Source organism: Tetrahymena thermophila (genome assembly GCF_000189635.1).
Source record: "Tetrahymena thermophila SB210 genomic scaffold scf_8254582, whole genome shotgun sequence".
Taxonomy (NCBI): domain Eukaryota; phylum Ciliophora; class Oligohymenophorea; order Hymenostomatida; family Tetrahymenidae; genus Tetrahymena; species Tetrahymena thermophila.
The window spans coordinates 693,301-717,752 of record NW_002476353.1 but is presented as its reverse complement, the minus strand read 5'-3'; the positions used below and the strand labels follow the sequence as shown (position 1 = coordinate 717,752).

Below are 24,452 nucleotides of genomic sequence, written 5' to 3'. Positions count from 1 at the left end.
TTGGAATAATAAATTTTATCATCAAACAAAGGAAATAGTGAGTGAGCTGCAATATTAAATATTTTGTTTCTTTTATATAAATTTGAATGAAATTTTATTTATTTTCTTTAATTATCAATTATTTTTCAATTCAAATCAATAAAGAATTAAGAGTCCTTCAAAAACTAAAATATAAATATCAACTTAAATAATTTATTTATTCTAATTCTACTACAAACTAAAATTCAAAGGTTTAATTAACTTCAAGTTTAAAAAATAAATTTAATTTCATTCAAAAAAAAAGTCTTATGATAAATTTTAATTTTTATTTAAATTAAATATTTTAAAAATTCAAAAAATTTAATTTATTTACTGAGAAAAAATGATTATTTTTAAAAACAAATTTTTAATTAATGTAATTATTCATTTATATTTTAAGAAAATTAAAGCTATAAACCAAAAATATTTTTTATTTTATAAATTCAAAGATATTGAATTCAAAAGATTTTAAATTTAGCTTTTTTAAAAATTTACATTTTATAAATTAGTTTGCTAAAAAATAAAAGTATTTTATCTTGAGTAAAATACTTATTTGTTAATTATCTCTATTATTTTTTTGCTTAAAACCTAAATACATTGTTCTTAATCATTTGAAATAATAACTCAAATCTTTTTAATTATCAAAAATAAAAAAATATCTACTCAAAATAAAAAGTAGAATATAGCTTTTAGTAAAATGGAAAATGTTTAAAATTTAAGTAATCTTCGCATATTACATGAATAAGATCATGGAAATGCAGATTAATAAAAATAATTTTCATAAGCCACAGTGATATTGAGCAGACAGCCAACAGATTGTGAAAGAATATACTTAGATTCCTGTAAAAGTCATAGTGGTACAGATAATTATATAAACGATAATAGTATATATTTTTATTAAAATTTTAGTAAAAAAATTTATACTTTTAAATTTATTAAAAGAAGTGGTAAATATCTTAACTGAAAATGAGAATATAGCAAAGTAAGATTTTAATCCTGAGTTGATATAAAAAATGAAGTTAATCCAAGCTAATAGTGATGAAAGAAATTAAGAGATCGTAATTTAATAAGAATCAATTACCAAAAAGCTCGATAAAAGTAACTAAAATACCATAGTTGATTAGTAAAGAGCAAATCAAGTGGATAACAATAAAATTTTAGAATAAATAAACTTAAAATCTTTTCGTATTAATGAAGAAACAGAGTCTAACTTAAGGTAAAAGGAATAACCAAAAGAGTCCTCTCATTTTCAATATTTGTTAGAGTAATTAAATAATCAAAAATATGTTAGTTTTATGGTTACTAAAGTAGAATCTTAAAAAATGATTAAATCAGAAAGCAAATCTTAACCTGAAAATAATGAGCCAATCCCAGAATAATACTGGTAGGCTTTCTAAAAAATGATTGATTAAGATGAAATATTTGGAAAAAAATATGTAGAAAAGACATAAAAATTAACTTACTTAAGATTAAAGGTAATAAATAATACAAATCTTTAAGAGTAGTTAAGATAAGTAGAAATAGGTTTATTATTAGTAGAAAAATGTTTTAGTTAGATTTAATATGAAGTTGAAGATAAAATCAATTTTATAGGAAAGTTTAATTACCAGATAATATAAACTAAGAATGAAAATGATATAGTAGATAATCATCTCTTCTTCTCAGTTTTAAATGAAGAAGATATTAATGAGAGTAATGGTAGATATGAGACAAGGAATGAAGTTTTTAAAAATAATAATATTTTGATACTTGAGCCTGATATTAATTTACCAGCATCATTAATTGCTAAGTCAGGTAAATTTAATTTATTTTTGTCATATTTTATTAAACATTCCATACTAAAGTTATCATATTTATTTATTTTTTATTTAATTCCATTTTAGAAAAGTGCTATAGAAGTTCTTTAATTAAAATGAAATTTAAAGCAAATGAATCTGCAAGCTGGCCATTACTAAAATGTTTTATGTTACGTGATTTGTTTTAGCATTTAATATCTATGGTTAGTTAGAATGAAATATAAAAAAATACATTTTAAAACCCTGATTATGAATTTTTAGATGGCTTGGTGAATAAAATTCATACTAAATATTTAGAGAATCTTTTCTTGATAGATAAGAAATTAGATTAAATAAAAGAAGAAATTATTTTTGAATTAATAAAAATGCTACAGTTTTTTGGAAAGTATTTTAATGGATGTAATTTTTTTTATTTTTAAAGTATCTTACAATATTAAATATTTTTAAAGCGGATAGATAAATTTATAAAACTAAGTTTAGCTAGAGAGGAATTAAGATGCTTAATTTAGCTGAAAATTAAATGTTTGTTAATAATGATATTTTAGGGATAAATGGATATATTGATTATGTTTTCAGTTGCGAAGTTGAAGATTATTTAGATAGAAGTTAACCAAAGTAGACTCTCTAGTTCCCATTTGAAGTAAAAACAGGGAAAAACATTGAAGGCTATTATGAATAAAATCTACTTTACTGCCTTCTACTTAACTACAAATTAGAAAGTAATCAAAACTTAGAGGGGTTTTTATTCTAATTAGCTGAAGATTAGGATTAATTAAAATCAATATGTCCTACTAAATAATTAGCATCTTCAATATTTAATATCAGAAATAAAGTAATTGATTTAGATTAAATTAAATTGTTTTAAAAATTTTGTTTCCTTTTCTTAAATAAAAAAATAATTTTTCTCTTTAATAATAAAAATACTTTTTATAAATTAAGAGGATTGATTTTATTTGTTTAAAATAAAATAAATGTATTTAATTTAATCTAAATTAATCAATATTTAATAAAAAATTTTCCATTTTTTTTAAAACTTCCTTTTTTATAATTTTTTAAAAAGAAAATTTTACCAAATAAATATTAATTAACAAATGGGTATTCATTCATAAGCATTTTATTATATTAAAAAAGGTAGCTAAACTCACTAAAACTATGAATACTTCTGGGAAAGTACCTTAAAATGAACTAAAATCTGAAAATACTTGCAAAAGATGTTATGAAAGAGAAGCTTGCTATGCTAGTAAAGTTGCAGATGGTTTAGATAATTTAAAAGATATTGAAGATGTAGTTATAGATAAGTAGTTAGAAGATCACAGCTATTCTATATTTTAAGAAAGTTTATCAAAAAAATCAAAGCTCTATCTTAAAAAATGGTTAGATCTTATAGAAATGGAATAGTAATTTGATTCTGAGATCAAATATACTAATTTAAAAAATCTACAATATTAAACAGATAATGATTTATTATTTGTGACTGAAAATTTTGATCAATTTTTCATACCTTAAGTTGAGTAACTCTAAAAGAAAAATTCTAACTTAGATGTAAAGAAGAGTGAAAATAACAATAAATTAACATTTTAATTTGTAGAAAAAAAAGAAAATTGTTTAAACTAGGATATTGAAGCATAGAAAGACTATGAATGTGTTATTCATTTAAAAAAAATATTCCCATAAGATAAAAAAGTATTAGCTATAAGTGATTTGTATAAAGAAGGAGAAAGTTTTGCACTTTTCTAAAATGATATTAAATGTAGATTCTTTGCTGTTTTAGAAGAAAAGGTAGTAGAAGAGTAGAATAATTCTATCATTTTAAAACTCAAAAGCAATTAGGAATAAGTCAACTTTGATTAAAAAAGGGTTGAAAAAATCTTATAAAATAAAACTGGCAACAGCTTATTATGGAGTGTAGAACTAAATGACTTAGAATATTATTCAGTTCAAAGATAAAACGTTTTAAATTTAATTCTAAATAGATTAATTAATTAAAATAAAAGATATAAAAAATTATTATTTTAGACTGAAAAATTTAAGTAGAAAAACAAAGAATTAATAAAAGTAATCATAGGCAATACTCCTCCTAAATTTCAAGTAACCAAATAGTCTTAAACTTCAAAATTAACTTAATATTTAAAATAATATAGAATAATCAATTTTCTGAAGACAGAATATTAAGTATATTAGATAACTATCCAAACCTCCTTATAAATGAAGATTAATAAGATTCAGGTAAAATGTTTATTTCTAAATTTTTTAAACTCAAGTTTTAATGAATGGTTAAAAGTTAGGAAAGTTCTAAAAAGTGAATCGCTAACATGTATATAAGGTATGCCAGGAACTGGAAAGACATATTTAATAGTCCATTTAATAAAAATACTAACTAATTAAAATAAGACTCTCTTGATCACAAGTTATACAAATTCTGCGCTTGATAATATTATTGTCAAGCTTTTGGATTTGTTTCCAGAATTGTCAAATATGAGCTTAAGAATAGGCTCGAATAAAAATTTAGTTCATTCAATTGCATAAGGCATATTATTTGATCCTTCATCTTTTACTAATGAAAAACATTTTGCTGATTAGATGAAAAACAAAAAAATTTTCTTTGCAACAATTATCGGCTCAAACAATAAATTACTCTGTAAAATATTAATTAATTTACTATTATTCACATTTTTTTAGAAAGTAGTAAGATTTCATTTGACTATTGCATCATAGATGAAGCCTCCTAATGTGTAGAGCCACTTTGTTTAGGTCCTATGCTTATTTGCAATAAATCCATTTTAATTGGAGATCATTAATAGGTAGTTATTCTATTTAAATTTAAATATTAAGCTTTAAATATTAATTTAAAAGTTATAACCGATAATTAAAAATGAAGAGGCTGGAAAATTAGGATATTCTATTAGCTTGTTTGAAAGAATGTGCAACTAGTACCCAAGCTGCTACATCAAGCTTAAAAATTAGGTAAATAAATATTCTTTAAAGATCTATTTAATTAAAAATACCAACATTAAATATAGTTTAGAATGAATAATAGTATTATGGAACTGTCTAATATTATGGTATATCAAAATCAACTTAAGGCATTTGACAATAATATTGGTAATAGCCTGATGTAAATAAATGAAGATGAATTATAAAAGATAAGAAACAAATGCATAAATTATTGCCTCCAACCTAGTAATAAAGTTGTTTTTATTGACACAAGCTTTTATTAAAATGAAATCATTGAAAAAGATGATTAAGAAATAGTTTGCAAATAGCCAATTGAAGAAAATATATTTTAAGTTAAACTTATATGTTTGTTAATTAAGAGATTATAAGATATTAGCATTCAAAATAAGAACATGGCTTTAGTAACACCTTACAACTTTTACAGATATCAGGTTTAAAAAAACCTAAAACTAATGAAAATTTAAGTAAAATAAATTAACATATAAATTTAATTTGAGTATTTTTATTTTAAAGTAATAAGATCTTTAGCTTTTTACTGTTGATAAAAGCTAAGGATAAGAAAGAGATGTTATCATTTTGCACATAACTGACAAAATAGGATGTGATCACTTGTTATCAGTAATATTTTTGATAAAAACTCCATTTAATTTATGTTAATTAATTTAAATAGAACTTTAGAAGGACAAACGTTGCTTTGACAAGATCTAAAATGAAATTGATTATTGTTGGAAATAAGAATATACTTAAAAAAAATAATATAATTGATCAATTGATGACTATTCTATTAGAAAAGAATTATGTAAATTAACTTCAAAAAAATTTTTATTTATTTTATTTTATATCTCAAAAAGGTTTATCAGCTAAATTAGTTAGAAGTTAAAGAAATATTTAATGAATTTGTTAAATTATAAAATGATCTTAATTGATGTGAATATAATCAAATAAATTTATTTATTTATTAATTAATTAAAATTTTGTATAAACAAGAAACTACATATCCCCTTTTATTTGTTAAAGCAATAATATTATTTCATTTTATTATATAATTACCATAAAATTTCTATCTTCAGCAAATATCTTAATAAAGGGTTTAGGAAAATTTAGTTACTTATATTTTAAAAATAAAAATAATATCTTAAATAAATTTTATTGCACAAACAATAATTAAAATAAAATATATTTTTTGAGAGTATTCTTTTTAGTTTATTATTAAAACTAATTGTTTCAAATATTTATGAAAATTAATAAAATGAAGAAATTCTAACATTTATTTACTTATTTCAGATTATGTTTATAATAATTAAAATTAATAAAATAATTATTGAAAAATATTTTAATTTTTAATTATTTTAGCTTTTTCCTCAATTATCCGCCAAATTTTGTATAAGTTGATTAATTTTTATTAAAAACTCAAAATATCAAATATTTTCTTATTTATTTTATCAAAAAAAGATATTGTAAAAACAAAGGTAGAAATTTTACTTTATTTAGAGATGGATAATAATATGAACAGCTGGAAAAGATTAAACGAAAAAAATCAAGTAGATATAGAAGATTATAATTAATTATAAAATATTTCAACTGTTCTTAGCAAAGAACCTAAAGCTAAAGTGAAAGTTAGCTATAGTGAAAGCAGTAGCAGTGATGAAGATGATGATGAAAAATTTTTTATTTAAAACTTTAGTCAAAAAATGTCTAATTCAACTTCTAAAAATTAAAATCAATCTGATCTTTAGAAAAATAAGGCTGAATTAGAGACTAAAAAAATGATCAAAAGAGTAGAGAGTTTTTAAGTTGAAAACTAGCAAACAAAAGATAATTAAGCTATGCATTAAAAAATGGAGTTAAGCTCTTCTGATGATAGCGATGAAGATGTGGAGTTTATAACAAATCTTTAGAAAGCCTAGTAATATTAAAATTTGTTGAAGGAAATTAATGAGGAAAAGTATGTAAGCATAGTTATAACAGAAATTATAAAAAAAAATGAAATTCCTTAAGAATACTGGTAAGCCTTTAATCAAATTGCATGTGATGATCATGACTTAGCTGAAAAGGATATAAACAAAAATTATACATCAACATACTTAAGAGTAAGTATTAAGAATAACAAATAACTTGAAGAAAAGTTAAAATTAGTAGAAATAGGTCTGTTGTTAATAGGGAGTACTTATAATGATATAGAATATGATATAGATGATCAAGCTAACTTTTTGGGAAAGTTTAATTATTAATTATTGAAGATGTAGAACTAAACAGATTAGCGCGATATACATCTTTTCTTCTCTATTTTACACTAGTTTTAGCTATGTGATAACAAGGAAAGAGTTATGAAGGAGGTATTTTCAAGCTCAAACATCTTGATTATGGAGCCTGATCAGATGCTATATCCAACTTTGATTGCTTAATCTAGTAATGTTTATTTTTACATTTATTTCTTTTTTTAAAGATGATAAATTAAATAGTTTTTTTATTTTAAATTTTAATTATAGCGTCTTGTTATAGGATACCTTTGATTAAAATGAAGTTTAAAGTTACTGAATCCACTAATTGGAATATGTTAAAGGGTGTTATATTGCATGACATATTCTAACATCTGATGACCTTGCATAGCTAAAATCAATAAATAAAAGAAATCATAAAAGAAAAATCAGATTCATTTTTAACAGACATAATCAAATAGCTTTACACTAAGTATTTAGAAGAGCTTTTTTTGTTAGAAAAGTGCATTAACACTTTCGAAAAGGAAATCAAATATATAGCAAAAAATATGATGGACTTTTTGTAAAATTATTTAAGTAATTATTAATTGCATCTCTCTGTTTTAAATTAAATATTTATTTTTTAAAGTCGAAGGAAAACTTATAGAAACTAAGTATAGTAACAGAAAAATTAAAATTAAAAAGCTAGTTGAAAATGAAATGGTTGTTAATAATGAGGCTCTAGGACTAAAAGGATAAATTGATTGTGTTTTCAAATGTGAAGTTGAAGAATAATTTTCTGATTAAAAAGAAAAAAAATATGAATGTTTTCTTCCTTTTGAATTAAAAACAGGTGGAAAAAAAAAGTAAATTTATGAAGATTAAAACCTGTTTTACTGTCTCTTATTAAATCAAAAATATGATCGTAAATAAAATTTAGAGGGTTTTTTATACTATTTAAGTTTAAATGATCTCACTACATCATGTCCCACTAAGTAATCTTCTGTGAATTTACTTACTAGAAGAAATAAAGTACATTTATTTTTAATTTACTTAAACCATAAATAAATATTTACTTATTTATTTATTATTTATTTTTAATATTTACTGTAATTCCTCATTTATAAAAAAATCTTTTAACTTATTATACCAAAAAATTGCTTTTTTTTAATAATTAAATTTTTGTTGAAAATTTCAAGACTAATTTGAACTAATTAAAAATAATTGTATTATGTATTTATTTCAGCGATATTTATATTTAAAAAAAGCTTGCTAAATTTATAAAGAATATGGAGACTCAAGGTAAAATGCCAGAAATAAATATTGAGAGACCTGATATTTGCAAATTTTGCTATGAAAAAGAAGCATGCTATGCAAATCAATTAGTTGATGATTATGATAATATTAAAGATATTGAAGATTTACCTGAAAAATATAAAATAGATAAATAATTTGAGTATTTTCATTAATTTTATGATAGCTTAACGGAAGGATCGAAGCTTTATTTAAAAAAATGGATAGATCTAATTTAAATGGAATAATAATGTGATTCTGATATCAAAAAAGATAAAAAATAAAAGCTACTTAATGAGGCTGACAATCAGTTAATTTTTATGACTGAAAATTTCGATTAGTTTTTCTCTTCTTAAGTTGAGTAGCTCTAAACAAGTGGCTATATCTAATCTTAGTAAAATCTTTCTTCTAAAGATAGCTCTAGAGATAGTAATGCATCATAAAAAGAATATGAACATATTATTTATTTGAGAAAAATATGTCCTTCGCTAAGTAAGCTTATTGCTTTAAGCGAATTTTACAAAGAAGGTGAAAGCTTTGTGCTTTATTAGATGGACATAAAATGCAAATTCAAAGCTATTTTAGAAGAAAAAACTCTTTAAGAGTAGAGTCACTCTATTATTTTAAAGCTTAAGAGCATACAAGCCCAGGTTAACTTTGATAAAAAAAAGGTTGAAAAAGTTTTAAATAGTAAAATTGGTAACGGTCTATATTGGAGTTTAGAGAGCTATAACAAAGACTAATATCCAGATTAAAGATAGAATGTTTTAAATTTGATTTTAAATAAACTTGTTATGCAAAGTGAAAGTCATTAGAAATTGAAAGAGGCTTATAACTTAAAGTTGACCAATAAGGATTTTACATCTGTTATCATAGATAACTTTCCTCCTAAATTTTAAGTAAATCTTTTGAGATTAAAAATAAATTTAATATTTTTTTAAAAAAGAATAATGAATTTACTGATGAAAAGATAGAAGAAATTTTAAATAAATATCCAAATCTTCTCAAAAATGTTGATTAAGCTGATTCTAGTATGGTTATTTATTTTATTTAGTAAAAACGAATAATTTAACAATTGTTTAATCATTAATAATAAAAAGTTAAAAAAATTTTAAAAAGTGAATCACTCACATGCATCTTAGGTATGCCAGGAACTGGAAAGACATTTTTAATAGCTCATTTAATCAAGATTTTAGCTGATTAAAAAAAGAAGGTCTTGGTCACAAGTTTTACTAATTCTGCACTTGATAACATAATTGTTAAGTTATTAGAGATTTTCCCTGAGATAAAAAATATTTGCTTAAGAAAAGGATCAAATAAAAATTTGATTCATTCAGTTGCTCAAGAAATTTTATATAATCCTTACTCCTTTGAGGAAGAAAGATAATTTTCTGACTACTTAAAAGAAAAATAGATATATTTTGCTACCATTATTGGCTCAAATAATAAATTATTTCGTAAGTTTTCACATTAAAAATATATTTTTAAAATCTCATTATTTTATAGACAGTGAAAAGATTAAATTTGACTATTGTATTATAGATGAAGCCTCCTAGTGTGTAGAGCCTCTTTGCTTAGGTCCTATGCTTATTTGTGATAAATCTATTTTAATCGGAGATCATTTCTAGGTACTGAATAAAAATATAGTTAAATATAATATTCAACTTATTAATATAAAAAGCTATAACCTCTAGTTAAAAATGAAGAAGCTGGCAAATAAGGTCTTTCTATTAGTTTATTTGAAAGAATGTGTAATTAATATCCACTATGTTAAGTGAAGCTTAAAAGCCAAGTAAATAAATAAATATTTTTTTAATTATGGTATTATGACATTATTGATTAAATTAATAAATAGTTCAGAATGAATAACAAAATTATGGAACTTTCAAATATAATGGTGTATAATAATTAACTAAAGGCATTTGATGATAACATTGGTAATAGAAAAATTAAAATTAATGAAGATGACTTAAAAAGGATAACAAACAAGAGTTTAAATCATTGTATGTAACCTAACAATGAGGTTGTTTTTATAGATACAAGCCTTTTGGAATAAAGCTTCAAAGTTGAAGGAGCTGCTGAAGAAGATTTAGTTTAGAAATAATCAATTGAAGAAAATAGATTTTAGATTAAGTTTATTTGTTTGCTGATTAAGAAATTTTAAGAAGTCAATATTTAAAATAAGAGCATGGCTTTAATTACCCCTTACAACTTTTATAGAGTTCAATTCTTAAAAAATATGAACTAGCTTCATATTGAAGTAAAACATAATTATTTCCATACAACTTTAATAGAATTTTAACTAAATAACATTAAAAGTAAAATGACCTTGAACTCTTCACAGTTGACAAAAGTTAAGGAATAGATAAAGATATTATAATTTTACATATATCTGATAAAATTGGAAATGATCACTTATTATCAGTAATATTTTTAAACAAAAATTATATTCTAAATTTCATTTACCAATAGAATTGGAGAAGAACAAATGTTGCTATTACAAGATCAAAAATGAAATTAATCATCGTTGGAAATTAAAATGTATTAAATCGCTATAAAACCATAGACACTTTAATGACTATACTCTAATAAAAGAAATATGTAATGAAATTTTAAGAATTTGTTTATTAATAATTCCTTTGATTATTAAAACAGGTATACCAACTAACTCAACAAGAGATGCAAGAAATACAAGAAGAAGTTCTTTAATTATAAAATCCTGAAAATTGATATAAATTACTTCATTCATAAAATTTTATTTAAATAAAATGTAAATTATCTAAATTTATCTCAAATATTTTTATTACAATATGAAAAAATAAAATAAATATAATCAAAATAAATATATTTAAAAATTTCATTTAAATTAAAAATTAATTACATAATTATCTGAAATTCTTTAATAAAAACTAAAAATATTTTATATGAATATTTATTATTGATTGATAGAGAGAAAAAATTATTTAAATTAATTATTTTCTCGAATAAAAAAAATATCTACAATTCTTTAATTATGAAATAATATATGATATAAACATTAATTTTTTTTATGTAATAATAAATTAATAAATAAATAACACCTGTAAATATCATATAAATATTTTGTTAATTACTTAACATATGTTTTAAGTACTTTTATAAAGTATTTAATACAAATATAATTAATTAATATACATAATTAATACAAATATAATTTAAGTTAAACTTATACTACCTAAAAAAAAAAATCAATTGAAATATAGTAACAATAAAATTACCTTCAAAATGTATGTTTTGTTATTTAAAATGTATTTGACTACTTTTATTTACTCATAACAAATTTTATATTAATTAATTTTTATAATTTTATTTTAAATTAATATATAAAAAATTATAAATAAATCATTCATAAATAATTTTATTTACTTAAAATGTATTTATTTGCAGTACTTTTAATCTATCAAAAATATTGAAAAAATAAATATATATGTTTAATGATATACATAATTTAAAAAAATCTTTTTCATATGAAAATCATTAATTTTTCTCCAAGAAAATTTGATTAAATTAAAAAAACAATACTTTTTAAATTAAAAATAGTTAATTAGAATGCATACAAATAGTAAAAAGATAAATAAATACTAAATTTAATTAATTAAATATTATTTTTCATTTCTTTCCGACTTTCCATGCTATATCAGAGTTAACTCCGTGTAATTAATTTTTAAGCATCTTAGGGTTAGCCCAGGCACTGTTCATGTATTGGTCTTCATCATCATCTTCTAATTTCTTTTTTTAAATTTAGTTAAATTTTCAATATATTAGATATTTATTTTTAAAGTAGTTAGGATTTTTTAAAATAATTACTTTTTATTCTTCTTATTTTTTATAGTAATAAGCAAGCATTTTTTTATGGGTTTCTTAGTCAATAGCAGGCTCTCTAACTGGAGCACCGCTACCAGCTTTTTATAACTTTACAATAATTTTAGTTTTTTCATTTTTTCCTGTGTATTCTTTTAATAACTTTCCTCTGAGAAGCTCCTTTCCAGCCCACCATAAAGTTGCATTTTTAATATCTAAATACTATTTTTATAAATAATTTATTTAAAACTGGTTTTATTCATGCGATTCATACATCACCAATATCGAATTCACGATCTGTGAAGTCAAATTAGTTTTCTAAGATAAGTCTAGCAGGTTCCCATTCTGGTAAACCGTGGTAGCCAGGATATCCAATCATTACAGCACCTCTCAATAAATTAACTTGCTCTTTTAAAACTTCGACCTTTAAGACTACTTTGTTTTCAACCTTAATAATATGTGTCATATTATTAATCATTTTAAAAATATAATAAAAAAATAAGAATTACATTCTTTTTTGAAATAACTTCTTTTGCTTGGTTTGCTGCATTGATCATAGTATTAGTGGTTTCTTCTCCCAAAATAATACCATATCTGTATGCAGTTTTGTCTTCATTATATCTTTAGCCTGGCTTTACCTAAGGCTTAAAATTCCACTATTACTTTTTCTCAGGTGGATAAAGTTCCCTATAAATATATAATAAAATTTGTTTATTTAAAATATTCTTTCTCTATTTGATCTTTATTGTAATTAATTAAGTTTACATTGCAGAGTTCCAAGTTTCAGCATCAGAAAGTCCTCTTAATTCTTCGGGTTTCATTACACCTGTTCAATTATATTTATGTCACCTATCTATCTAAATAACCTAAAATCAATTAATTACCATGAGTTGCCAAGTCTTCTACACTAACTGCAAGTCTATCTAAAACAATTCTCAAGTTGTTAACTAATTTTAAAAATAAAAATGTTAATTAAAGTATGTTAAGAGAAAATATGAAAAGAATATTTATTACTTTCTACCAAATCTGCAATCACTTATTCTATGTTTGTTTCGTTTGTGGTTTCATGCAAAAACTAGTTGAATTCTGTTTTTTTATAATGAATAAGCACCATTTATACTAAATCCTTTTTTTTGTTGAAATGAGTTAAAGTTGTAATTAAAAAATATAATTTTTTTTAAATATTAAATATATAAATTTTTGATTTCGCAAATTTTTAAAATTTCAGATTTAATTAAGAGATCTAAAGATTTTAGATGATTCTATTCGTTTAATTTATTATATATTAATAAACATAGAGAAAAAACAAAATTTATAAATAAATAGTTCCTCTTTTAGATTCTTAAGTTTCATTTATTTATTAATGAAATTTAATTTTCTATATAAATATATTTTACTAATAATTTTTTTCAGAAAATCTGAAAAAAATAGGAAAATTGATCAAGCACAATACAATAAACTGATAAAGAGAATGCATGCATATATTCTGTGTGTTATATTTTAAAAATAAAATTAAGAATATTTGTTATTAAAATAAAAAAATATAAATGCTATTCTATAAATATATTTTTCCTTAGAATACTCAATTAAATAATAATATAAAAAATGTCAATATATGCTTATTCATTATCTAATTATGAATTGCTAATAATATCTAATTTTTGATTTTTTTTTCTTTACAGGTCTCGCATGAGTAAAAGCTCTCATTTAATCATTAGTCACTTTATATGCTGTATATAAATTTTGCTTGATGTAAGGAATTATTGTATGTATAACAATAAAATGTTTACCCTTCTCTCTTATTAATGATTATTTTTTACTAAAATATATAATTTATTTTTACTTTTTACAATTTTAAAATAAAATTTTATTCGAATTATAATAATTTTCTAAATAATACAAATGAATTTTATGTATTTCAACTAAAAACACAAAAGTTTAATAAATTAATATAATTATAATGCCTTAGATGAATCTATTTATTAAATTGAAACCTAAATGTATTATTTTGTTGCTTATTTAAATTTATTTTTTTTGATTTGAGTAATAAGATTGCTACATTTTTAACCTGATCATTTAATAGAAAAAATGAAAGTAAAAGAAAAAAATATAAAAAACTTAAACAAGCTTTGTTTTAATTGTTTAAAATAAAAATATGTTATTTATAATTATTTGTATTATAAAAAAGATAAATAATAAAATAAGAAATGTCTTATTAAAATTGCCAAATATTTACATTATGAAACTAATGTTTAAAAAAAAATAAAGAATGTAAGATAATTCTAAAATCCATAAATTGTAATCTTAATGCTTTGTTTAATCTATCTACAAAGTGTTTGTTAACAGAATTTTTAGTTGTAATGTTTATCAAAATTATGGTAAAAAATGAATAAAATTTTGTACACTGATTCTATGGTAAGTAATTGAATTGGCTATTAATTTAATTAGTATTTGGAAGATTTTTAACAAGTAATTCAAAAAAATTAATTATCATACTTGGTTTAAATCAAGAAATAAAAGTAGGAATAATAGTGCTTTTATTTGAATTGAATTATTTATTTATTTATTGATAGATCTTTAAAAATATATGTTAGACAAATAAAGTTATGATTTTATATAGCTTTTTAATATTTTTGCTATTATTAAGCTAGTAGCTTATTCATTATTTCTTTTGTTACTTGTCTTCAGGTCTTACTTAATGCTTTCATGCAACTTCTTTTCTCATGTTTTTAGTGGCAGCAAGGTTTAATTCAATCTTAATTAATTGACTCTAGTGAGGAGCTAAGGTTTGAGAAGTAAAGCTTTGAGCGGCTAAAGAAAGATCTTAGTGGAGCCAGAGGTCTCTAACGATGAATTCTTGATTTTAAACATTGGGTAAGATATCAGCAAAATTGATAGTAGCACTGAGACTTTCGGTGTCGTTCATATTGACAAAAGCAACAGCGTAGTTGTGGGCCTATACAAGTTCCTTAACCCAAACATCAACTCCGTTAATAGTTCTAACTCTAGTAGCTTACTTGACTAAGGGATCTTAGCTAACAGTTTGGATGACTTCAGCGTTAGAAATAATATCAAAGGTAGCAGCAGTCATATTTCTTAAATCAGTAGATAACATGATAGGGCTGGACCACATAGACCAGAGATTGAATTAGGTTCTGTATTCATCATCAGTCATACCGCCTTGTCCAGTGGTTAAGAAATCAGCCATATGGAAAGAACCAGGAGCTGAGTATTTGGCAATATCTTCAGTAGCCCAGTATTCAATAATTCCCTTAACTGAACCCCAGTTATCTCTAATATCATCACCATAAGTTCTCCAAGTGTTGCAGATGGATCTTAAGTAAGCCCAGTCGAATTCGTTAGGCTTCATGACGTAAGCAGGCCAACTGCATTCATAGACAATATTAGCATTTTGTGAGTCGATTTGTTCATGTAAATCAGTATAGTCATAATGATATACAGGTAATTCTTCATAGCAACCATCCATTTTAAGATAATCTACTCCCCATTCCTTGAAGGTAGCAATATCAAGAGCATAGTGATCCTTGGATCCAGGATATCCACCACAAGTGTGAGTACCAACATCGTTGTACATACCATATTTTAATCCTTTACCGTGGATGTAGTCACCAAGGTTTTTCATTCCGCTAGGGAAGTTAACTGGGTCAGGGAGGAGCTTTTGAGTGACGGGATCTCTTTCCTTAGCTAAGTAGCAATCATCTACATTAACGTATTCATATCCTAATTTGTGTAAGCCTGATGCAACCATAGCGTCAGCAATTTCTTTAATATTCTTTTCGCTGACACAGAGATCAGGAAGAGCAGTACAGTTAGTGTTGCACCAGAAAAGGTTCCAAGTTGACCAACCAAGAGGAGGAACATTGGCTAAGCCGTTATCAAGGGAGTGAACAGCAGCGAAACTCAAACAGAGCAACAAAATAACTTGATGAACTTTCATTAATAGGAAGTAATTTAGATTTATTATACTTACTATGTTTTTTTTATTAGTATTTTTTAATTATTTATTATTTGCTTTAAAAAAATTCGAGAGATAAATAGGCAATTGTTGCATGTAAAAGATAAGGAAGCTGTAAAGTAAGTAAAATTTGTGAAAAAGATAAAGGATATGAATGCTTATAATTTACATAAAAAAGATATATAATTAATTACAAGTGAGCTATATAAGATAGATGTGTTGTAATCTTAGTCAGAATTATTAATATTCGGTACTTAGAGAAATAAATAACTATATTTAAAATAATTGATAATTATAAAATGTAAGTCTGTCGGTCTGTCTGTCTGAAATCAACATTTTAGATACATTTCTAAATACATCTCTCTTAAAAAAGGGAGAATCATATTGATTGATATCTAAGAAATTTGATTAGTTCTATTGGTTGAGTTCAAAGTCTAGCAGATAAATATTTAAAATATTTAGAGCTATATTTGATAAAAATTAAATATAGCAAGCAACCAGAAATTGAATCTCTAAATAATTTGTTAAATATATTCATTCATCTTTTAATTATTTATTTATCATAAATAAATTTAATCATTCATTCATTCATTCTCTCTATCTTTCAAAACTTTTTTACTCTTATGCATATTTGATTATTTATTTATTTGTTTGTTTGTATAATAAGTTTTATATATTAATAGGAAGCAACTAAGCAAGCGAGCAAATAAATGCTAACAACAAGTCCCAAACCTATAAATAAGTAATTAAATTAATTTTTCAAATCTATCGACAAAACATATTTAATTTATAGATAAGGTATATTGTTCTTAAGTATATTTTATTTTATGTTGACTCTTTTTCATTAAGAATCTTGGCTTTAGCTTTCTTCTGAACTATTATTATTTTCTTTGTTAGAAATTAGTTAGCCTTCTTCTTCTCTACTACTATTGCTGTCAATACTTACATCTTATTATTGGTTTTCTTCAGTTTAAACTTATCCCTTTTCTTCTTTTTATTACACTTATTCTTCAGCAGATTTTTATTCTTCTTATACAACCTAATTTTATTGTTCTTCTACATTTTATTAACCTCCTTCAGATTTTTATTCTTCCTTATGCTCTACAGCTTCTTAATTATTTGAAGAGCTTTTTTGTTGTTCAGCTAAATGTTAACTTTCTCCATTAGCTTAATTTACAGTTTCTGATTGAGATACCTCCTATTAATTATTTTCGATTGATGGGTCTTCTACTTCATCATCTAGCAATGATTATTCAGGTTATCTAGGCTGAATTTAGCTACTATTATTTCTCACAGCCTCAAGTCTAGCTCCCGTATTTTTAGTAATTTAGCCAAGCTAATCAATTAAATCAGTTAAATTCATTTCCTTATTTTAAATAAAGTCATCAACATTAACAAAATGAGATCTAACATCTCTGCTCTTATCTTTGCTCAACTACTCAACAATCTAAAGAATTTTAGGATCTTCCTTTAAAGGGCCTTCATAGTTAAAATAAGTTATAATTTTTTATTAAATAATGTGTAATAAATAACTTACCATTTTATTTTATATGTTGAGAGACAGCATGGGCTAATGAGATTCTAACATTAACTACTTTATCTTTAGAAAGTGCTTCAAAGGCATCCATAAAATATTCTTTAAATATTTTATCATACATCATTAATTAGTTACACATCAAAACAAATCTGTTGAAATATTTAAAAAAATTGTAAGTCTTTGCTACTATATTGATAAAATTAAATTTCAAAGTTTTTTTTAAATTTTTACGTTTATCTCTAATTGAAACGATTGGAAATCGAAAAGGCTTTAATATTGTTTACTACACATTCAAAGAAAATTTCAGAAGTTTCTGCCTTTTCAGATAAAAGCTGAAGTAGAATGGAATGAACTTTTTTTGCAGCCTCTTCTCTTACTATTGCAACTGTATCGTTACAGAGTTTAAAAGAGATGGGCATAATGTATCTAAAAACAGTTTCGCTATTGAACATCAAAGTTAATTCATCAATTTATTTAGCAATCAATTCTCTTATTCTCCACTTTTTGGGATCCTTTTGTAAAATTAGGAACACATCTAAAAAGTTTTCCCTTTTTTAGCTGTCAAAGACCTTCATGAATTAAGCCAAGTGAGAAATAGCACCGTACTTGACTTCATCATCTAATTTTAAATATTTCATTTCAATTATTCAGCATTAAGTGTAAGCAAAATTTATACAAAATAAAAATTTAGCAATGCTTGAAAAATAAATCTTATTGATTTTAAAAATTCTTTTATTAAATTTTAAGGAAAGACTTTATCTTTTCCTACAAAAATAAAATTAAGAGTATTTTGTTTTAAAAGAATCAAACGAACAAAGAAAGCACAGTAAGTAATAAAGCAAATTCTTTTATTCTGTGAAATATCTAATAATTTATCAATAATAAGTGGAAATTTAATTAAAGCTTACTTGGGTCTTTAAGAATTTAATCTAATACATTAAATAGATCTTTCTCAGCCTTTTCTTGTCCTAGAATCAAAGCAATTTCATGTAAACTGCATGCAATTGGTTTTTTAACTTTCTGATTTAAATTTTTTAAAAATTTTATACTTACAACTTAAAATATTAAATAATTTGATTACCTTAATGTTGCTTTTCAATAAGAAACTAAAAGTTTTTTAAAGTTGATTCCATTTCTTTTCTCCGTAAACTTTAAGAATTGCAGGGAAGTATTAAGCACATGATATTAATATCTATTATTTAATAAAATATAAATTAAATATCATTAAAATCTAAAAAATGATAGTTTTTTTACAAATATGTTATTAAAATCTTTTAATTTTTAATGCAGATTAAAAAAAAATAATGAAAATAATCAAATACTTCATTTTCATTTGATAAGCTATTAATTGTGTTATCAGTCATTTTAGTGTAATGATCAAATAATTTTTCAGAAGCATGGCAGTTTTCTAAAGTTACGATAAAAGGACCTATTAAGATTAAAACAATCAATAAATATTTTTGAATTGAAAATAAAGTATTCAAAATTTACCTAAGTTTTTATAGGCTGCAATCTTAACCCATTTTGATTAATCCTTTAAACAATTTAAAAGAAGCTCTGTTAATTCAATTTCCTTGACTTTGTTGTTGCAAATATTTGATATTTCTACTATGATTTCTACACATGCTTTTCTTATACCCCAGAAATTGTCTTGACTTTTCCTAAATTTTTATTTTTAAATTTTTGACTAAATTATAACGAAAAATCTTATTTACCTGATATAGAAAGGTAAAAGACGTTGTTAAAAGAATTCTTAAGATACAACTTTGCCAACAATAGGTAAATTTAAAACACTTTCCTTTCTTACACGGAGTTGAGGATCTTCTCCTAAACTCAAAATTTCTAAACCAACAAATTGCTCGCATAATTCAGTACCAAAACAGTGGGCCATTTGAGTAAGTAACTTTTAATTTTATAAATTTTAATTGAGCATTTAAATGCAAAAGGATTTTCTTTGAATAAATTACTTGAATAGCAACAATTCTATTATCATCAACTTAATCATCATGAGCCATATTTAAGACCTTTGTTAAAATATATTTTCCTCTATCGTCTTTATTCATAATATCTCCTATCTATGCTAAGATTTTACCTGAATCTTCTTTAATCTATATGAAAAATAATTGATTTATTTATCTTACATTTAAGATTGAATTTGTAAATAAGAATTAATAGAAAAAGTATTACATCTAAATTTTCGTTTCCTATAAGCTAGAATAAAGCAGGAGTCAAAATATCTCTGATTTAGGCATAACCTTAAGGCTATACCTTAAGATAATCAATAACTTAAGGTAGTTATACAAGTAGTGTACGCTTAATATCGTCGTTATCTGCAATCTTTATATAAATTTGTATTTTTTAATCTAAAAATCTAAGTAAATATTGGTGATTTATCTATTCTTTTATTTTTAGTTACCTAACAATTTCAAAAATGGCTCACATTTATTTATTTTTTAAAAAAAACACATAAATCATTGACATGTTTTTTAATCTTTAAAGTCGTTAACATGAAGAGGGTAATGAATAAATAAATAAAAGTAGGAAAGAATTTAAAATTATATAAAATAATTACAATGAAATCTATAATCTATTTTAAATGCTCGTTTGCAGCGTCACCAATCAGTTATAAAAGATCTGCTAAATGCTTTGTGTAAGTTAATCTATTGATAAAAAATTATATAAATTTATCAATTAAACAATTTGTCTGTCTTAAATTAATTCTTTATTCAATAAGCTAACTTATTTAGATCTCTCTCTAAGTTGCTCATAGATTTTATCGGAATAGAAAATTTTTCTATTAAATGAAGGCTTGCTAAGTATATAATAACGTATTATACCTCTCATTGAAAGGACATTTTGATAAATTTATTAATTTCTGAAGAGCACCGTCTTAACTAAAATCGATAAAAATGCCATCAGTTTAATCCCTTCTAACAAACTCTGGGAATCTTTCGATTTCTTCAACTAAATTAGGAGGAGCCTCATTTGCTTTTAATTTTAAACAAAAATTTACATCATTAATAATCACATAATTTGCTTGTTGATATTCTTTTTGGAAATTGCTATTCAATTTTTACCTTTTCCTTCCTCTTAATTGTTATTACTCATATCTCTTAGTTAATCTTTTGATTATTTTCTCTTATCTCTTAAAAAAATTTTTTTCTCAAATATTAATTGTGATTTATTACTTGATAAGAAAAATTCTTTTTTATTTAATTTATATTAAACAACAAACAATATTAATCTTGAGCTATTATTTACAAAACTTTTATGATTTTTAAGAAAAAAATAAAGTCAATTTCAAAAATATCATTTAAAATCAAACATATATTGCTGTCAATAATTAGCTTATTATTTAATTCATTTTTGATTAAATAATTTGTCGATTGATTTATATTTGTTAGCTTTATTACTATATTCACTCTATATAATTTTCATATCTATAGGTATATAGGCAATATAGGCAGATAAGCTGATACTATTTTAAAAGAAAATTAATAAATCTTTTCAATTTTATTTTTCTTTATTTTAAATTAAAGCTAAAGCAACTATTTGCTCATGAAAATAAAAATTGCAAAATCTAAATTAAGCGAAATTTAGATTCGTAATAAAATTCTTGATTAGTTTAAAATTTTATTTTAAATATTTCTAATTTTGATATCATTTAACTTTAAATTAAACATTTTACCAAATATCTGTTTAAGCCTTTAAAGTAAAAAGAAAACTTCAAATTAATTAAGACTTTATAGTATCTTATTTAACTAAAATTATTTAAATTAATTTTCGAGAGTAAATTTTATTTTTAGCAAATAAATTTTGAGAAAATAAATTGATAAAATACTTTTTTATTTTTAACATCAATAAAAAATTTGAAAATTAATTTAATTCTTTGCTCTCATTTTACTAATAAATATCTTATCCAGAATACTTTCTTGGATTTGATTATTTTAAATAATCTTTTCATTTAATTTTATATATAAACAAATTATTTTTTATTTTGTAAATATCAATTATTTTTTGGTTGATAAATCTCGATTAAAAAAAACAAAACCAAATTTAATTTCCTCATTAAATTTTTTATCAAACAAAAAATATATTTATTTTTTTTTTCAAATATCTTGATCAAAAAAAAAAGCAGCGTAGAGCCATTTATTATTTTTATATAAATATTCTTTGTTTTTTGTTTTTATTTTTCTTTTACTTTTTCCTTTTAATTATTTTATTTTTATCTTTTTATTTTTTTCTTTTGTTTTTCATTATTTTATTTTATTTTATTTTCTTTCATCTACTTTTTTTATGTTTTTATTGCTCTTATTTTATCTTGTAGGTTTTTTTTATTTTTTTCTAATTTTCTCTAGTTTTTTTGTTTGCTTTTGCTTTTACTTTTGGTTTGCTTTGTGCTTTTATTTCTCAATTTTATATTTTTATATTTTTATTTTTTTTTTAGTATTATTTTTTTATTTTTTTTTCTTCATATGATTTTCTTCTTCTTTTAATTTATATTTGGGATAGAAAGATTTTAGGTCAAAGGAGTTTAACTCAACTTTTTCCATTTGCCTCGCGAGTTTTTTTTCCACAATTTGTATAATAGTGACATAGTACCATCCTCTCCTAAAACATGTGGTGGACTGGTAATTAGCAAATAGACTTGTTAGAAAGAGACATCTTTTTCCACGGGAGTTAGGATTAAAGGTGTTCTTTTAACGTTGCCTAATGCTAACAGGGTTACAAAGGTCAGCATGCGTTAGTATAGCAGGGCTTTTCCGGACGTGGCGAAGGTAGGGCAGTCTTTTAGCATATGTGTATGCTAATAAGACAGGTTGAATACTTAATCTTTAAAAAACTTAATGCCAATAAAATCTCTCCTAGGGATCAAGCCCCTTATTTTGAGAAGATTAAGTATTCAACAATTTGCTTTAAAAACTTTGTTTCTGTTGCCAAAAATTTACAATGGAAAAGTTGCCATACCAATATTGATCTTTTATCACGCATGGTGAGTGAATAAGAGGACTTAGTGGAAAAAGGTTACCGAAGCCACCTTGTTTATTGTCTAGATTTTTTTTTCTTAATTTTCTTAAGATTTTCCTCTCTTTATCAATTTTTCTCCTTATGAAATTAATTATAAGAAATCAGGTGGGAAAAAAAAATAAAAATTGAATTTAAATTAAATTAAATCGAAATCAAATTTTTTCACTAATGCAATTCAAACAAAAGTAAAAATCAATTGAAATATTAATTACATTTTTATGATTTGATTTCCCCACCTGATTGATTAATAAAAAAAATTCTAAGCATTAAAAATAAATTAATTATTAGGTGGTTATAAGAATTATATATAATTAAAAAGCAAGTTGATTAATAAGTTTAAATATCAAATAAATATTAATTTATTGATAGATTGAGTCTTTAATAATATTATCAAATCTGTTAAACGTAATTTATTAATATTATATTTGACTGAGGTAAGTCTGCAAATATTATTAATTTACAAGTTATTAAAATAAATGCTATGAACAAGCAAAAACTATCTGATCTTCTATTTAAAATTACAAAAAACTTATCTCAAGTAATTACTCAAATATTTATTTTAAAAAGAATGTTTTGCATGTTTTTATGTAAATATTTTTTATTGCCTTTAGTTATTTGCTAACTTTCTATTATTATAATTTGGTGAAGTATTTAATGAATGATAAGAGATATTGTCCATTATATTACAAAACTAAATTATGCTACATATATATATGAATAAAATTCAAAAAATACTATGGTAAAATCTAATATTTTTAATTTATTATAATCAATGTACAATCTCCATGTTTTCATATCTTGTTTACTTATTTAAATTAGTGTAATATTCTCTATAGAATCTTAGCAGTGGTGACACTATTATCATAATCAATATACTATAAAACTAAAGAGCGATATGTGTCTCTCTTGAAACTAATAATCTAAGTATAGGAGTACAAACTAAACAAGTTATTAAAAACTTAGCATATAATATTCTCAACCATAAATCTTTATGTTCTTTTAGATTTTCTTTTGGTTTTTACAAGAAAGTGTTAATAAGGCCAGATAAAATTAATATCAGTCCAAGTATACCGCAAAAGATTCCTTCTGCTTTAGAATTATTTGTAAAATCACCATACAGATATTCAAAAATAGATTTTCCACTCAAAGCACATACTGTAAACATATGACAAAATCTTACTGTATACTTTATGGCAAGATCTTAAGAAAAAAACTCAGACATTATAATACTTACTTACTACTTTTATAGGTTTATTCTTGAGTTTTTATTAGGATTTTTTTATGATTTATCAAATCAAATTCTTTATAATTCAGATTTTATGATAATATTCTTAATATAATAATCTATTCATTGAATGCAAACAGATAAATCGTTATTGCTGATTTAATTATTATTTATTTTTATCAAGAATTTTATTCATTTAAGTGTAATTTCAAATGCATTAATTCATTAAACAATACTCAATGATTAATTTTACCAAATAGATTGATGAATAAAAATTTATTTGAATAACATTTTTTATTTTAAAGATGAGTACAAAAAATTAATTTATACTAAAAAAAATAGATTAAGCACTACAATAAAATTATAAGAGTTAGTGCTTAAATTTTACAAAAGAAATTAATTATTTAAAATAAATTTTTGAGAATTAAAATAAAATTGATTTTATAAAATAAAAACAAATAAATTAATCATTATAAATTAGCATAAATTAACAATTAACCGTAAAGCAATTTCAAAATTAATTAAGTGCATATGAAACTTAAAAAGATCTATTAGATAAATAAAAAATTAATTTTTTTACTTTAAA

General features: G+C 22.7%; 7 protein-coding genes across 7 annotated transcripts; 2 read left to right on the top strand and 5 right to left on the bottom strand. All coding sequences in view use genetic code 6, as the record gives it.

Annotated features, from left to right (window-relative positions):
* Window positions 1-715: 715 nt before the first annotated feature.
* Window positions 716-5,695, top strand: TTHERM_000136019 (DNA replication factor DNA2; the record flags this gene model as incomplete). The annotated part of the gene is made up of 13 exons (XM_012798519.1): window positions 716-902; window positions 961-1,812; window positions 1,902-2,213; window positions 2,264-2,646; window positions 2,946-3,902; window positions 3,956-4,040; window positions 4,096-4,452; window positions 4,494-4,615; window positions 4,668-4,778; window positions 4,835-5,233; window positions 5,283-5,387; window positions 5,440-5,568; window positions 5,621-5,695. The coding sequence occupies 13 exons, from the start codon at window positions 716-718 to the stop codon at window positions 5,693-5,695; spliced, it is 4,074 nt and encodes a 1,357-aa protein (XP_012653973.1).
* Window positions 5,696-6,262: 567 nt separating this feature from the next.
* Window positions 6,263-10,990, top strand: TTHERM_00136030 (DNA replication helicase Dna2, putative; the record flags this gene model as incomplete). The annotated part of the gene is made up of 12 exons (XM_001019684.2): window positions 6,263-7,178; window positions 7,259-7,564; window positions 7,617-7,999; window positions 8,236-9,159; window positions 9,207-9,291; window positions 9,361-9,717; window positions 9,767-9,888; window positions 9,942-10,052; window positions 10,116-10,520; window positions 10,580-10,684; window positions 10,733-10,861; window positions 10,916-10,990. 12 exons carry the CDS (start codon window positions 6,263-6,265, stop codon window positions 10,988-10,990), a joined length of 3,918 nt encoding a protein of 1,305 aa, XP_001019684.2.
* Window positions 10,991-11,908: 918 nt separating this feature from the next.
* TTHERM_00136040 (C21orf59, putative) lies at window positions 11,909-13,214 on the bottom strand (the record flags this gene model as incomplete). The annotated part of the gene is made up of 7 exons (XM_001019685.3): window positions 11,909-12,028; window positions 12,107-12,322; window positions 12,375-12,548; window positions 12,610-12,787; window positions 12,866-12,926; window positions 12,985-13,047; window positions 13,115-13,214. The coding sequence occupies 7 exons, from the start codon at window positions 13,212-13,214 to the stop codon at window positions 11,909-11,911; spliced, it is 912 nt and encodes a 303-aa protein (XP_001019685.2).
* Window positions 13,215-14,804: 1,590 nt separating this feature from the next.
* Window positions 14,805-16,058, bottom strand: TTHERM_00136050 (melibiase; the record flags this gene model as incomplete). The annotated part of the gene is made up of 1 exon (XM_001019686.1): window positions 14,805-16,058. The coding sequence occupies one exon, from the start codon at window positions 16,056-16,058 to the stop codon at window positions 14,805-14,807; it is 1,254 nt and encodes a 417-aa protein (XP_001019686.1).
* An 859-nt stretch (window positions 16,059-16,917) lies between these two features.
* Window positions 16,918-20,721, bottom strand: TTHERM_00136060 (protein phosphatase 4 regulatory subunit 1, putative; the record flags this gene model as incomplete). Its single annotated transcript, XM_001019687.3, has 13 exons — window positions 16,918-17,555; window positions 17,614-17,762; window positions 17,845-18,232; window positions 18,522-18,633; window positions 18,695-18,805; window positions 18,936-19,042; window positions 19,105-19,274; window positions 19,329-19,516; window positions 19,581-19,721; window positions 19,801-19,950; window positions 20,186-20,273; window positions 20,451-20,601; window positions 20,691-20,721. The coding sequence occupies 13 exons, from the start codon at window positions 20,719-20,721 to the stop codon at window positions 16,918-16,920; spliced, it is 2,424 nt and encodes an 807-aa protein (XP_001019687.2).
* Window positions 20,722-22,084: 1,363 nt separating this feature from the next.
* On the bottom strand, window positions 22,085-22,411 carry TTHERM_00136070 (transmembrane protein, putative; the record flags this gene model as incomplete). The annotated part of the gene is made up of 1 exon (XM_001019688.2): window positions 22,085-22,411. The coding sequence occupies one exon, from the start codon at window positions 22,409-22,411 to the stop codon at window positions 22,085-22,087; it is 327 nt and encodes a 108-aa protein (XP_001019688.2).
* A 999-nt stretch (window positions 22,412-23,410) lies between these two features.
* Window positions 23,411-23,863, bottom strand: TTHERM_00136069 (transmembrane protein, putative; the record flags this gene model as incomplete). Its single annotated transcript, XM_001470824.2, has 1 exon — window positions 23,411-23,863. One exon carries the CDS (start codon window positions 23,861-23,863, stop codon window positions 23,411-23,413), a length of 453 nt encoding a protein of 150 aa, XP_001470874.1.
* Between the last annotated feature and the right edge of the window lie 589 nt (window positions 23,864-24,452).